At 43.3% G+C, this 14558-nt stretch overlaps 1 protein-coding gene across 2 annotated transcripts in view; it reads right to left on the bottom strand.

Annotated features, from left to right (window-relative positions):
• The window catches only part of CHMP3 (charged multivesicular body protein 3), a 60373-nt gene extending 51737 nt beyond the window's left edge, over positions 1–8636 (bottom strand). The window contains exon 1 of one of the 2 annotated variants that reach the window (XM_001138427.7): positions 8422–8636. In XM_001138427.7, the coding sequence (XP_001138427.1) occupies positions 8422–8466 (45 nt within the window). In that variant the 5' untranslated portion in view covers positions 8467–8636. Of the gene's footprint in view, positions 1–6754; positions 6791–8421 lie in introns of those variants that run through there. The other variant, XM_016948907.4, reaches the window with a different exon arrangement.
• Between the last annotated feature and the right edge of the window lie 5922 nt (positions 8637–14558).

Raw genomic sequence — 14558 nt, 5'->3', positions numbered from 1 at the left:
TTTTTTTTTTTTTTTTTTGAGATGGAGTCCCGCTCTGTCGCCCAGGCTAGAGTGCAGTGGGTGATCTCGGCTCACTGCAACCTCTGCCTCCTGGGTTCAAGCAATTCTCCTGCCTCGGCCTCCAGAGTAGCTGGGATTACAGGTGCCTGCCACCACAACCAGCTAATTTTTGTATTTTTTAGTACAGACGGGGTTTCACTATGTTGGCCAGGCTGGTCTTGAACTCCTGACCTCAAGTGATCTGCTCGCCCCAGCCTCCCAAAGTGCTGGGATTACAGGCATGAGCCACCGCTCCCGGCCTTAGAACTAATATGTTGTCATAGATTTATACAATCAAATTCCATGAAGTTAAAATACATGAAATACATCTACATATATTGGTATGAATAAACTTCATTTTCAAAATATACAAACAATACTGAGCAGAAAGAAATCATACCAAATTTACGACAGTGACTGTCACTCTGTGTGCTAATGTAAGAAAATGCAATAAAGAGAGTAAGCATGTATATAAGTGTATTGTTTCCTGAGGCTGCCATAACAAAGTACTTAAAACATAAATGAGAATCAACTGAACCCAGGAGGTGGAGACTGCAGTGAGCCGAGATCACACCACTGCACTCCAGCCTGGCGACAGAGCAAGACTCCATCTCAAAATAAATAAATAAATAAATAATAAATGTACTGTTTCACAGTTCTAAAGCCAGAAATCTGAGTATCACTAAGCCAAAATCAAGGTAGCAGGAAGGCCATGCTTCCTCCAGTGGATCTAGGGAAGAATCCATTTCTTGCCTTCCAACTTTTAATGGCTACCAGCATTCCTTAGTTTGCAGTCTCACCATCCAATCTTCAAGGCCAGCATCTTCAGTGCTGTCTCTGCTCCATCCTCACATTGCCTTCTCTTCTGTGTATGTCAAATCTCCCTCTAAATCCCTCTTATAAGGATACAGGTGATTGCATTTACGAGCCACCTGAATAACTCCCCATCTCAAGAACCTTAATTTATTCATACCTGCAAGGACTCTTTTTCCAAATAAGGAACATAAATAGGTTCCAGGGATTAGGATCTGATCTCTTTGGGGGTGGGGAGCTTTTTCAGCCTACTGCAATGGATATGTTATCCTCTGTTTTTTAATTTAAAATGTTAAAGATTTTTTTACATATTTAAGAGCGAAATTAAAGGACTGGAAAAATATAACAAGCAAATCCTTAAAATACAGAAATACATAAAATCAATTTAAAGTAGGAAAATAACTACTGACTCCAGAAAACATTTTTAAGATAATTTCAGACTAGATAATACATTTTAATGGTACAAATTCAACAGCTATAGAAAGGCAAATAGTGAAAAGTTTCCCTCCCATTTTTGACCCTCAGCTACCTAGCTCCTCTCCTGGAGGCAATCTAGGATTTTGCATATCTTTCAAGACAATCTAAAATATACATAAAACTAGAAATCAGCCAAAAGCAACAAATACAAGTGACCTTAGATCAAAATCTGCCTATTCCTGTCACTGTCAGCTGAGTATGTATCAGCTCAATCATGCTAGATTTCAAATGTCCAGGTGTTTTCTCTCACCATTGTAGGAGATCGGTCAGGGTGGTGGGAAAAATTGTAAAAAGATGCAAAGCTTCATGGAAGGTCGGGAGGTTTTTACAAAAGCTTCAGAAAAGGATTTGGCTGAAGGCAGCCAGATTCTCTTACCTGGGAGATGTAAGGGGATGTAAAGAAACTGATCTAGATAAGTTAGTTTACTTAGGCCTCGGAACCTGGCCTTTAATCATCCGCCAGCAGGACTGCTCTCTCGGGGAAGGGGGGGAGGGACCATGTTAATTACCCACAAGTGTGTTGACTCAAAGCCTTTGTCATTACATCTGTACTGAATAAATACTCGCAGCGCCAGCTTGTCAGGGCCGCGGTTGCTACAACACCCTCCTCGGGGTCTGTGAGCAGCCTGGTCCGCTAGCCCGCTTTTTCACTGGATACCTGGGTCTGAGTGTATTCTTTCATCCGTCGTTTGGCCAGGATCTGCGGGTCGGACCCGGAACACCATCCCTACTCCTGTCCATGAAACAAGTACCTGACGAGCTCTTTACTCTTCCTGAGAAAGTTCAACATTATGCCAGCCCAGTGGATGATAGAGAATAAACAGAAACATAATCCTTGCTCTTAAGTTTACAATTTTGCTGAGGACACAAAGCAGAAGAGAAAAATATTCTTCCAGAATTTCCCTGTGTCTATCTTCTCTCATCTCTGAAATTCTGTCCAAAACTGAGCTCTAGCTCCTTCTCCTCCACTATCACCATTCCCAACAAACTTGCTCCTTTCCTGAATTCTCCCCATTTCAGCTCATGGCACTGCCATTCAGGGGGATGAACAGGTTTGACTGGTGTAGGGTTAAACAGAAACCTAAGAATCATCTTTGCACTCATCCCACATGCAGTAGTTCAGCAAATTCTGAGTATCTATGCTAAATATTTCTAAAACTCATCCTATCCTCTCCATTCCCATTGCCATTCTAAGGCTCACATCATCTATCACCTGGGCCACTAACCGGCCTCCCTACCTAAATCTCTTCCTTCTAGTTCATGCCCTAACCCACTGTTCTGATTGCTCCCCATCTTTAGTAGGCATGACACATAGACCTTTATTAATCTGCCCTCTACCTACCTCTCCAATGTTACATCTTACCACTACCATCACTCCTCTTGCATTCCACTCAGAATAGCATTTCATCCTCCAAACATTCTGAATTTTTTCCCTAGTTCCTCTAACATATGTTCCACACTTCTAAACCCTGCATATTCAGTTCACTTTGCTAGGGATGCCTCCCCTTTCCTGATCCTATACCTACCGTCCACCTGGTGAATGCCACTTGTGACAAGACCGAGACCCTCCCTGACCAGCTTCCGTTCCCCATTCTGAATAATCACTCCCTCCACTATGGCATCAAAGACTTTGTACATACTTAAATTATTGCTCCTATCTCCCTACAGTGTTTATTTACATGTCAGTCTCCTCCAGTAAACTATATTCTTTGAAGTCATCTAGTGTCTTATTTTTGTAAACCTTATTCCAATCCAATGCACACCAAAATCACTCGATATTTGTTGTATGAACTCCATCTCCCTTTCTCATTTTCTTCCCTTTTCTGATAGAATCCCACAACCATGAGTCATGACCCAGTCTAAGAACATAAGTCATACGATTTAAGAATTCTGATGCCATGGAAGGGGGCACTCTACCCCAAGACTAAATTAGTGAAGTCCCTAAGTAAGACAGAACAATTTTCCCAGCAGAACCTCAAGTCTAAGAGAAGAATCTCTTTCCAGCAGAATTCCATGTCCTCCTGATTCCCACCAAAGATTGTTACGGGTTTCTAAATGGATTTTAAGGCATCCTCATCCTCAGCAGGCCCAGTCTGGTCTTTACTTGCATCGTTTAAAACAGAATAGGTTCACCACTAAAATGTCTCCACCACAGTTTGTGCAGGGGCAAAGATTTTAGTCTGTAGAGGCTCCTAACATAGTTAATGTTTCCCTAGAGAGTTCCTTGAAACATTGCTCACCTTGGGACTACCTGACCTTAAACCCTACTAAACCTTATTCTGATACTCACTCATCATTTAACAAATATTTACTTAGCACCCACTGCATGCTGCATATTATATCAGAGCTCTGGAGATACCACCCATAATGTATCTTACTTGCCCGAATTGACCTGTCACCATGGCCTAAATGGTACCATGTGTGACAACCATGATGGTGTGATATGACTACACCTGGCCTCTGCTTATCCTGTGCCAGGACCCAGACCCACCTGCCTGCATCTTTCAGCCCCCAACAGAAGGAGCTGTCTTGTAAGTTTATCCCAACTCAAAAACTGCCCAGCTGAGACTACAGCATTTAGTCAATTCCCTCTCTCTCTAATGCCCCTTCCATTTCTGCCAACATTTTCTTATCTTTGAAAATTTCCTTCACTTGGCCTCTTAAGTATTTTCTTTCTCCCTTAAAAGAAAAAAAAAGCCAAACTAACATTACTTGGCTTCTTATTCATACACAGCTCTCAATACTTTATCAGTGCATCAGCAGTTCTACAGAGAAAAAAGTATTTCCCATCTGTGATGGTTAATTTTAGGTATCTCCTCAGCTGGGTTGAGGGATACCCAGATAGCTGGTAAAGCACTATTTCTGAATACGTCTATGAGGGTGTTTCTGGAAGAGACTGGCATTTCAATCAGTGAACTAAAGAAGATCAGCCCACACCCAATGTAAGTGGGCACCATCCAATCAGTTGAGGGTCTGGACATAACAAAAAGGCAGAAGAAAGGCAAATTCTTGCTCTCTTCTGCATCTGGGATACCCGTCTCCTGCTCTTAGACATCAGAACTGTAGGTTCTCTACTCTCTGGACTCTGGGACTTCCATCAGTGCTACCCCAACTCACTAGGTTCTCTGGCCTTCAACCCTGGACTGAGCTACACCACTGGCTTCTCTGGGTCTCCAGCTTACAGACAGCATATGATAGTACTTCTCAGCCTTCATAATCCCCAGTCAATTTCCATATTAAATTCCCTCTCAACTACCTATCTATCTATCCATCCTATTGGTTCTACTTCTCTGGAAAACCCTGACTAATACACCATCCCTGCTTTATTGGCACCTTCTTGAATTACAGACTAATGCTAAGTAACCACAGCTGGTGACAAAACACTTTCTTTGTTCACAAGTCACAGGTGTGAGAGAAAGCCTGGCACTTGGTAGAAGCTGACCCTAAAGTGGATGGACATTCTTCTCACAAACTAAAACATATCATCAAAACTGAAGGGGTATCTTGAAGAACTGAGGAGGAACTTGAAGAAAACCTTGGGCTGGGTATCTCCAGCACCAGATAAAGTGGATCATCTAACACTAAAAATCCTACTAAATAGTCAAGAACACATGACAGTGAAAGGTCAAACTGTTTCTGATCATCTCAGCCTGGAGATAATCACTCCAACCACTGAACTCCTATACCTGTGTATGTGGTACTGTATTAGTCGGTTCTTACATTGCTATAAAGAAATACCTGAGGCTGGGTAATTCATAAAAAGAAAAGAGGGCCGGGCGCGGTGGCTTACACCTGTAATCCCAGACTTTCGGAGGCCAAGGTGGGCAGATCACGAGGTCAGGAGATCAAGACCATCCTGGCTAACACGGTGAAACTCTGTCTCTACTAAACACACAAAAAATTAGCCAGATGTGGTGGCACGCGCCTGTAGTCCCAGCTACTCAGGAGACTGAGGCAGGAGAATCCCTTGAACCCAGGAGGCGGAGGTTGCAGTGAGCTGAGATCGCGCCACTGCACTGCCTGGGTGACAGAGTGAGACTCCATCTCAAAAAAAAAAAAAAAAAATTATTGCGGCACTATTCACAATAGCAAAGACTTGGAACCAACCCAAATGTCCATCAATGATAGACTGGATTAAGAAAATGTGGCACCATGGAATACTATGAAGCCATAAAAAAGGATGAGTTCACGTCCTTTGCAGGGACATGGATGAAGCTGGAAAACATCATTCTCAGCAAACTATCACAAGATCAGAAAACCAAACACCGCATGTTCTCACTCATAAGTGGGAATTGAACAATGAGAACACATGGACACAGGGAGGGGATCATTACACACCGGGGCCTGTCAGGGGTTGGGGGTTGGGGAGGGATAACATTAGCAGAAATACCTAATGCAGGTGACCAGTTGATGGGTGCAGCAAACCACCACAGCACGTGTACGTATGTAACAAAACTGCACGTTCTGCACATGTAACCCAGAACTTAAAGTATAATTTAAAAAAAAAAAAAAAGAAAGAGGTTTAACTGGCTCACGGTTCTGCAGACTGTACAGGAAGCACAGCAGCTTCTGCTTTTAGGGAGGCCTCAGGAAGCTTCCAATCATGGGGGAAGGCAAAGAAATAGGCATCTTACATGGCAGGAGCAAGAGAGAATGAGGGAGAAGGTGCTACACACTTTTAAACAACCAGATCTCATGAGAACTCACTATCTCAAGGACAGTACCAAGGGTGATAGTGCTAAACCACTCATGGGAAATCTGCTCCCATGATCCAATCACCTCATACCAGGTCCCACCTCCAACACTGGGGATGACAATTTGACATGAGATTTGGCGGGGACACAGATCCAAACCATATCAGGTGCCCTATCCAAACCAGCTCTTAAAATGTGTATCTTACTTGCTAGAAGTTAAGTTCTTTGGCTTCTTATTTCACCTTTATAATCCCTCTTTGGGAGGTAGTATAAATGGCATGATAATTCTAAGTATAGGCCTTAGAATACCTAACCTCTGGTGCTGTAATTCACAAACTGTATGACCTTGGGCAAATTACCTAAATACTGTATGCCTCAGTTGCCACCTGTAAAGTGGAGACAATAACAGTTCCTACCTCATAACATTGCAGAGTGCTTAACACAATGCCTGGTTCAATATGTTAGCTAAAGGTGGTGGTAGTTAGGGCTAATCTTAATTCACTCTACAATCTTGCTACTCAAGTGTAGACCAGCAGCATCAACATCACCTGGGAGCTTATTAGAAATCTCAGACCCTATCCAAGACCCACTGAATCAGATTTTGAATTCTGACAAGATCCCTAATGATTAGTGTGCACACTAATGCTTGAGAAGCACTGCTCTACAATACCCAGACTTGTCCATAATGGGGGGAAAAAAACTAAAATTTTTTATTCAATAAATGATCTTACCTGTTCGGCTCTGGCAAGCATAGTTTTAAAAACCAATCTCATGCTTCAACCCTGCCATCTTCCAGTGTCAATCAGCTTTCTCAGGTAGATTACCCTACTGAAGAGTGTACCAACATCGTGTTCTTAGCAATTTATCATTTAAAAACAATCTAAGTGTACAATATACTAGAGTAGTATAGTAGTACATATACTAGAGACTAGTTTAAACAATAAAGCAACCATTTCCCCAGCATCTTTTTTGCTTCTCCATAATCTTATCTCAATTTACGAATGGCAATGCCAAGGCCAAACACTGAAGGCAACAAATAATCTCTCCCTACCACACTTCTACAATAACAAGAATCTTAGAATATACAGATGTCACAAAATGTGCATCTATATAATGTTCTATAGTTTCCAAAGTGATGTTATACGTTATTTCATTTAAGCGCCACAATTTTTATTTTACCAAGGAGCAAAACTGAGTAAGTTTCCTGACGAAAATAATGAGTGTCTACTGTTCTAGGGCCTTTAACAACAACAACAACAAATTTACATTAACGCACATTATGTGCCAGGAATTGCAAGATGCATAAGATTAGTTTTTAAAATGTGCCTGCTAGAGCTGAACAGGTAAGATCATTTATTAAAGGATTTCAGGATTTTTTTTTCCATTTTGGACAAGCCTAGGTGTTGCAGAGCAGTGCTTCTCAAAGCACTGATGTGCACACTAATCATTAGGGAGCTTGTCAGAATTCAAAATCTGACTCAGTGGGTCTGGAGTGGGGCCCGAGATTTAACAAGCTCCCAGGTGATGTTGATGCTGCTGGTTGGCATTTGAGTAGCAAGGCTGTGCCGTATTTAAAGAATTAGCCCTAACTACCAATATGAAAACTTTACATCCCTGAATCTTCAATTACTCTGAGGTGACACTACTATTATTCTGGCTTCACAGACGAGAAGGCACTGAGAAGTGAACTTTCCAGAGATCACAGAGCTGAGATGTGGGAAGGCAGGATTCAAACTTAGGTTGACTGACTGCAGGGCATTTTCAACTGTTTGCCTCCCAATATTATCTCAATTAATAGGTAACGAGAGTTTGAAGCCGGGTCCAGAGCTATCTTCTGTAACATTCTTCTGGGTCGAGTCCCTGCCCCGCTACCATATGTGCCTAGGGTCAACACAAGGGCTGGGGAAAGAGGAAACTGAGCCTCTTTTTCAACACAACAGGGAGAACGGAGAACAGACGGCTCCTCCGGCAGACGCGATCCGGCCCGCTCCAAACAACGCTCCGGGCAGGAGAAGGTTCTCCGGGTGGTCCGCAGCCGGGCTGGAGGGGTGGGGCCTACGCTGGGAAAAGGTTCCGGGCGGGTCGTACCAACGCGCGCAGGGGGAAGGGGTTTCCGAGGCCAGGACGGTGTCGCTGCCTACGCGCTCAGTGGCGAGGTGGAGAAACTCTTCATCCACCCTCGGCTACCTGTTCGAGAGCCATGGCAACAGGAGCTCTCGCGTCCCACAGCCGACTCCTAAAGACTCTTCCTCCGGCCCCCCTGTCGAGTGGGAGTCCCCGGAAATGGGGGCCGGGCGGTATCGGGCAGGCGGTGGGGAGAAGAGTGTCCTGTCATTTACCAACTTCAGTACGCCCCACACAGATCCACCCGCTTATCTGCCGCCGCCGTAGCCCTTACCAGTTCTTTGGGCGGCTTCTCCTGGGTCTTTCCAAACAGCCCCATGACGAACTGAACCCGTCTTGCCCCTTCCGGCTTTCAGTTCCCCGCGCCCAGGCACGTCACGGGCAGCCGCCTGGGCGGGGCCCGCGGAAAGGGAGGTAGTCCCAACCCCCAGAGTAGGGAGCGGCGGCAGTAGGGGATGGTGCGCATGCGCCATACGCCTGCGCAGAATTGAGTGAGTAGGAGACTAGTCAAAAAGGCTGACGTCATCGCACATGTTCTGGTCATGTCTGTGTGGGGGAGACCACGGATTCGGTGCTTTTCGTAAGGTGTAGAAATGATTGCTCTGAAAGATACGAATTTGTTGGCTACAACTGCTTCTAATACTTCACCTAAACCTAGATGTTGCACCAGAAGTCTGGATCTCCACGCAGACGTGTACACTTAGCATCACTTTCCCGACAGCTTCATCTTTGTGTCCAGTAGGCAACTCACAGGTGACAAACCAAAAATAACCTCTTTTTCCTCCCGCCAACCCACTCCTCCCCTCTGCTTGCACCACCATCACCTGGTCACTAAACCCTAGGCATTGTCCTCTCTCCCCTCTTACCAAGTCCCAACCATTCTAACTTCAATATGTCTGAACTTCAACCCTCCCCTTTCCATCCCAACTGCGGTCGTTTTTTGTTTTGTTTTGTTTTTTTGTTTGTTTTTTTTTTTTGAGACGGAGTCTCGCTCTGTCGCCCAGGCTGGAGTGCAGTGGCGCGATCTCGGTTCACTGCAAGCTCCGCCTCCCGGGTTCACGCCATTCTCCTGCCTCAGCCTCCCGAGTAGCTGGGACTACAGGCGCCAGCCACACTGCGGTCGTTTTTTTTCAGGCCATCGCCCTTTCCAGCGTGGGCGATTCCTGCCTAGCAATTGTCCATGTGTGTCCTGTCCTACACGCCACACTGACCGTGAGCTTAATCACACTCTCAAAGGAATCTGACTAAAGAGAACTAGACACATTTTAGCACGGACAGTTCCTGATTAGGCCTATACGGTGAGCTGATGGTTACTGTCATTAACTCATCCGAGGATGGTGAAGGGGACCATTTGTTACCTCAGCCCCATACTCCTGTCTCTGGTGGAATCATAAAATGGTTCGGCAGCTTTGAAAACATTTTGACAATTTCTTAAAATGCTAAACAAAGCCAGCCTTCCATTCCTAGCTATTTACCCAAGAGGGAAAAAAGCATATGTTCTTACAAAGACTTGTACACAAATGCTCATAGCAGCTCTATTTGTAATAGCCATAAACTGGAAACAATCCAAATGTCTATCAACAAGTGAATGGATAAACCAGTCGTGATTGATCCATACGAAGGAATAGTACTGAGCAATAAAAAAGTAAACTATTGATAAATGCAACAGCATGGATGAATCTCAGAATAATTCTGCCAAGTGAAAGAAGCCAGAACCGTATGATTCCATTTATATAACATTCTGGAAAATGCAAACTAATACATAGTGACAGAGAGTACATGGGCGGTTGCTAGCGGATAGGAGTGGGGTCAGAAAGAGGCAGAAAAGAGGGATTACAAAGAGACACGAAGTTTAGGGGGATGATGGATAATATCTTGATTGTGATGATGGTTTCACAGATGTATACAATATCAAAACTTACCAGGTTGGACACTAAGTATGTGCGATTTATTTTATGTCCAATCATACTTCAATAAAGTTGTTTTTAAAAAAGCACTGCCTGTTCATTGTGAAAAGTTAAACCCTCATTCTCACTTCCTCAGGGGAAAAGGTCTCAAAGGATTCACACCAACTATTAAATATAGTGTGAATCTTCTGAAACCTTTTCCGTTGGAAAATATACTTTTATTTTTATTTATGTATTTGTTTTTGAGACCGGGTATCACTTTGTCACCCAGGCTGGAGTGCAGTGGCAGGATCTTGCCTCACTGCAGCCTCTACCTCCCAGATTCAAGTGATCCTCCCACCTTAGCCTCCTGAGTAGCTGGGTGTCAGCCACCACGCCCACTGTGTTTTTAATTTTTCTGTAGAGACAAGGGTTAGCCATGTTGCCCAGGCGGGTCTCAAACTCCTGGGCTCAAGCGATCCTCCCACCTCAGCCTCTCAAAGTGTTGGGATTACAGGTGTTAGCCACCTTGCCCGGGCCTATTTTTACTTAGTTGAGATTATATTATATACATTGAGCCACCTCTCCCAGCCCTATTTTTACTTAATTGATATTATGTTATATACGTTGTCCTACAATTTCCTTTTAAACACATTTTATGTAGACTTTCATCGGTGTCAATATCTATGGCAGTCCATAGCAAGAATGTACCATAATTTATTTAACCATTTCCCTATTATATAAGATTGTTTCTAGTTTTTCCCTAGTAAATAATCCTGCAAATATAGGCACAGTTAAAAATTTTAAACTTAATACCAGTATCTTCCATATACATTGCACTATTGTGAACTCCTACCAATAGTGTATACCAGCACTCTTATTCCCTAAATCCATGCTAAAAGTGAATTTTAGCAATATTTTAAATTTTTGCCAATCTAAGGGCATAAAATATTGTTTTTAACTTTAATTTCCCGGACTATTAGTCTGGATAAGCATCTTTTCATATATTTGTTGGTCATTTGAATTTCTTCTGTGACTTGCTTCTTCATAACCCTTGTTCATTTTCCATTTATCTCCCTCCTTCCCTTCCTTATTTCGTTTCTTCCTTCCATTTTAAAGGTGAAGGAGTTCCTTGAAAATGTGGAATTTTTTTAAGTCTCTTTCACCTTTTTTTGAGAATAAACTATAAGCATTTTTTTCAAGTAGGAGGATACTGGATCGCCAATTAGTCAACAGTATTTCTCAAATGCCTACTATATGTCAGGCATTCTATAGGCTTCAGGAAAATGGCAGTGAGCAGAAAAAAATCTCCTACAATCTGATGAGAAGGACAATAGTATTAAACAATGGTTATAGATGAAATTGTATTACTACAAATGTGCAAAATTCTGACTATAAGAAGAACGTGCTGATCAGTGACTCTTCCCTGAGCAGATGACAAATAAGCTGAGACCTGAAGGATGAGCTAGCAGAGAGAGGAAGAGTATCCAGAGTAAAAGAAACAACATGTGCCAAAGAGCCTTCCCGGTTTCTGGGTGGAGTATTTAGGCCACAGCCATTTCAGATCCTAAAGCTGCAGTTGTTCTAAAGCTGGCCATCAATGGCAGAGAGGCCTGGCAGGGTGTGGAGGAAGGTTTGACTTGGCACATGGCCTCTCAATGTCGTACAGAGCTCATAGGTACTGACAGAGCCCTATCAACACATCAGTGCAGTTCCTCTGCACCGTGCATCTTGCTTCCACACATTTTTTTAGGCTCTATCTTTAGAGTAACGTGTACTCTCCATTTGTGTCCTGATACTGCTTTTGCATTGGACAGAGCACTCCTTAGTTGCGGCTGGGGCTCAAGTTCGTCCTTCCTACATGGACCTCAGGAAGCAAGCTACAGATCCTCCCACCTGCTAAGACTCACACATCTGAGGGGGTGGGAAGAACTAAGTGAGCAGGCATTCTAGCTCTTTACTCCTGCCAAACACAGCAAGTGTTTAACAGGATCACACTCCCCTGCCATATGTTCACATAGACGTTTGTTCACACACATTTTCAAAGGCTTTATGTGCATTCTCCTCCTGATCTCTGAAAAATATAAATAGATGTGTATCCTTGAGAGGTACTTCAATGCCTATGCTTTAAATCCTCCCCTGAATTTGAAATGAAAAACAGAAAGGACTGTTTTTCCTCCACCTTCCAGTTTTCCTTGCTCATTTCACTAAGATATCCAGTCTTAGGGAGCTTCCTGGCTCACAACTGTTCCCCATTTGCCAGGTAGATTGTTAAATGAAATGCTTTGGGCAAGAAAATCATAACCCAATTCCTGGCAAGAATTTTGGCTTTCTAAAGCCAAGATACACCTTGTTTTATACAACAGATGGACCCTGGAAATGTTAGATATAAATCAATGTTTGGAAACTGAACTCCCTCCCATGACTTATATAATAATTTTGGAGTGGATTTATCTTTATGACTAAACTTCAGGACCAAGGGGCTCCCAACCCACAACTTACGACTTGAGATAAGGCAAAGACAGACCTTGAGTCACCTCCTGTCCATTTCCAACCTTTCTCCACCAAACTTACAATAATCCTTGTGTTAATTTCCTAGGACTGCCATAACAAAATGCCACAAACTGGGTGGCTTAAAACAATAGAAATGTATTCTTTCAAAGTTCTGGAGACTAGAAGTCCAAAATCAAGGTGTCAGCAGGGTCATGCTCCCTCTGACACTCTGAATAGAATTCTTACTTGCCTCTTCCTACCTTCTAGTGATGGCTGTCAATCATCAGCATTCCTTGGCTTGCTGCTGCATCGCTCCAATCTGCTATGAACATATAACCCGATTATATGTTCTCCCCATATGTCTCACTCCAGTCATATTGGATTAAGGGTCAATCCTAAATTCAGTATGACCTTATCCCAACTTACTGTTTACATCTGCAGTTATTATACCTTATTTTCAAATAAGGGTCATATTATGAGGTACTAGGGGTTAGGACTTCAACATAATCTTAACAGGTCACAATTCGATCTATTAACAACCCTTATAGACACATATGGGTGCCTCACCTTAAAGAAAAAAGAGGGTGGCCAGGCACGGTGGCTCACACCTGTAATCCCAGCACTTTGGGAGCCCGAGGCCGGCAGATCCTGAGGTCAGGACTTCGAGACCAGCCTGACCAATATGGTGAAACCCCATCTCTACTAAAAATACAAAAATTAGCCAGGTGTGGTGGCACGCGCCTGTAGTTCCAGCTACTCCAGAGGCTGAGGCAGAAGAATTGCTTGAACCTGGGAGGCGAAGGGTGCAGTGAGCCGAGATTGTGCCATTGCACTTTGGCCTGGAGACAGAGTGAGACTCCATCTCAAAAAAAAAAAAAAAAAGAAAAAGAAAGAAAAGAAAAAAGAGGATGATAGAGGGTGAGGGGAGAATGGTTAGCTGAATCCTTCTAAAATAAACAGACCTCTATCCTCCATGATCAGGAAGGGAAAGTAGATCTCTCAGGCTTGACCCTAGCTTGGAAGTGGCACCTTCCCCCGGGAATCATAAAAATCACTGTGGCTGCCTCACATTGCCCTGTAGAGCACGATTTTTACCACTAAAGGTCCTCTCATGGAGGATTCACACACCTTTCCTTATTTCCCTGCAGCAGAGAAAAAGCCTGAAAAATCCAACTGGAATATTTAAACAATACTAAAGTCTCCAAAAACAGTATCAGAATTAGAAGAGTGGCATGTGACTTACACATTCAACATTATGGTAGAGTGGATGAAAAACCCACTACAAACACAGAATTTTGGTAAAATATAACCAGAATTATTTTATGTGCATGGATGATCTCTTTTTAAAAAGTAAGAGAAATCAGGAATGTCTGCCAATAACAGGAACCCAGAACCTGTTTGCATAATTTTTTTGATGTGATAAAGCCTATAGTAAGTAAAATGCACAGATCTTAAGTGTAAAACATGATTAATTTTTACAAATGTGTGTAAAAGCGCTATGTAAATATTTAAAACGTGTTCTAAATCTAAACTGGCTCCTTCATGCCCGTTCTCAGGCAGTACCCTCAAAAGATAACCATTATTCTGATTTCTACCTCTGTAGATTAGTGTTGCCTGGGTGCGGTGGCTCATGCCTGTAATCCCAGCACTTTGGGAGGCCCAGGCGGGCGGATCACGAGGTCAGGAGATCGAGACTATCCTGGCCAACACAGTGAAACCCCATCTCTACTAAAAATACAAAAAAAAAAAAAAATTAGCTGGGCATGGTGGCGGGCACCTGTAGTCCCAGCTACTTGGGAGGCTGAGGCAGGAGAATAGCGTGAACCCGGGAGGCGGAGCTTGCAGTGAGCCGAGATCATGCCATTGCACTCCAGCCTGGGCGACAGAGCGAAACTCCGTCTCAAAAAAAAAAAAAAAAAAAGAAATAAATAAAATAGTGCTTGGTTTTAACGTTTGGGCAGGGGAACAAGAGGCAAGGCTTTTGGCTGGGCAAAATGGTGAAGCAAAATTGAGATGCCCTAAAGCTGGGAGC

This window comes from Pan troglodytes, chromosome 12 (genome assembly GCF_028858775.2).
Source record: "Pan troglodytes isolate AG18354 chromosome 12, NHGRI_mPanTro3-v2.0_pri, whole genome shotgun sequence".
NCBI lineage: Eukaryota > Metazoa > Chordata > Mammalia > Primates > Hominidae > Pan > Pan troglodytes.
This window is presented reverse-complemented; position numbering and strand designations above follow the sequence as displayed.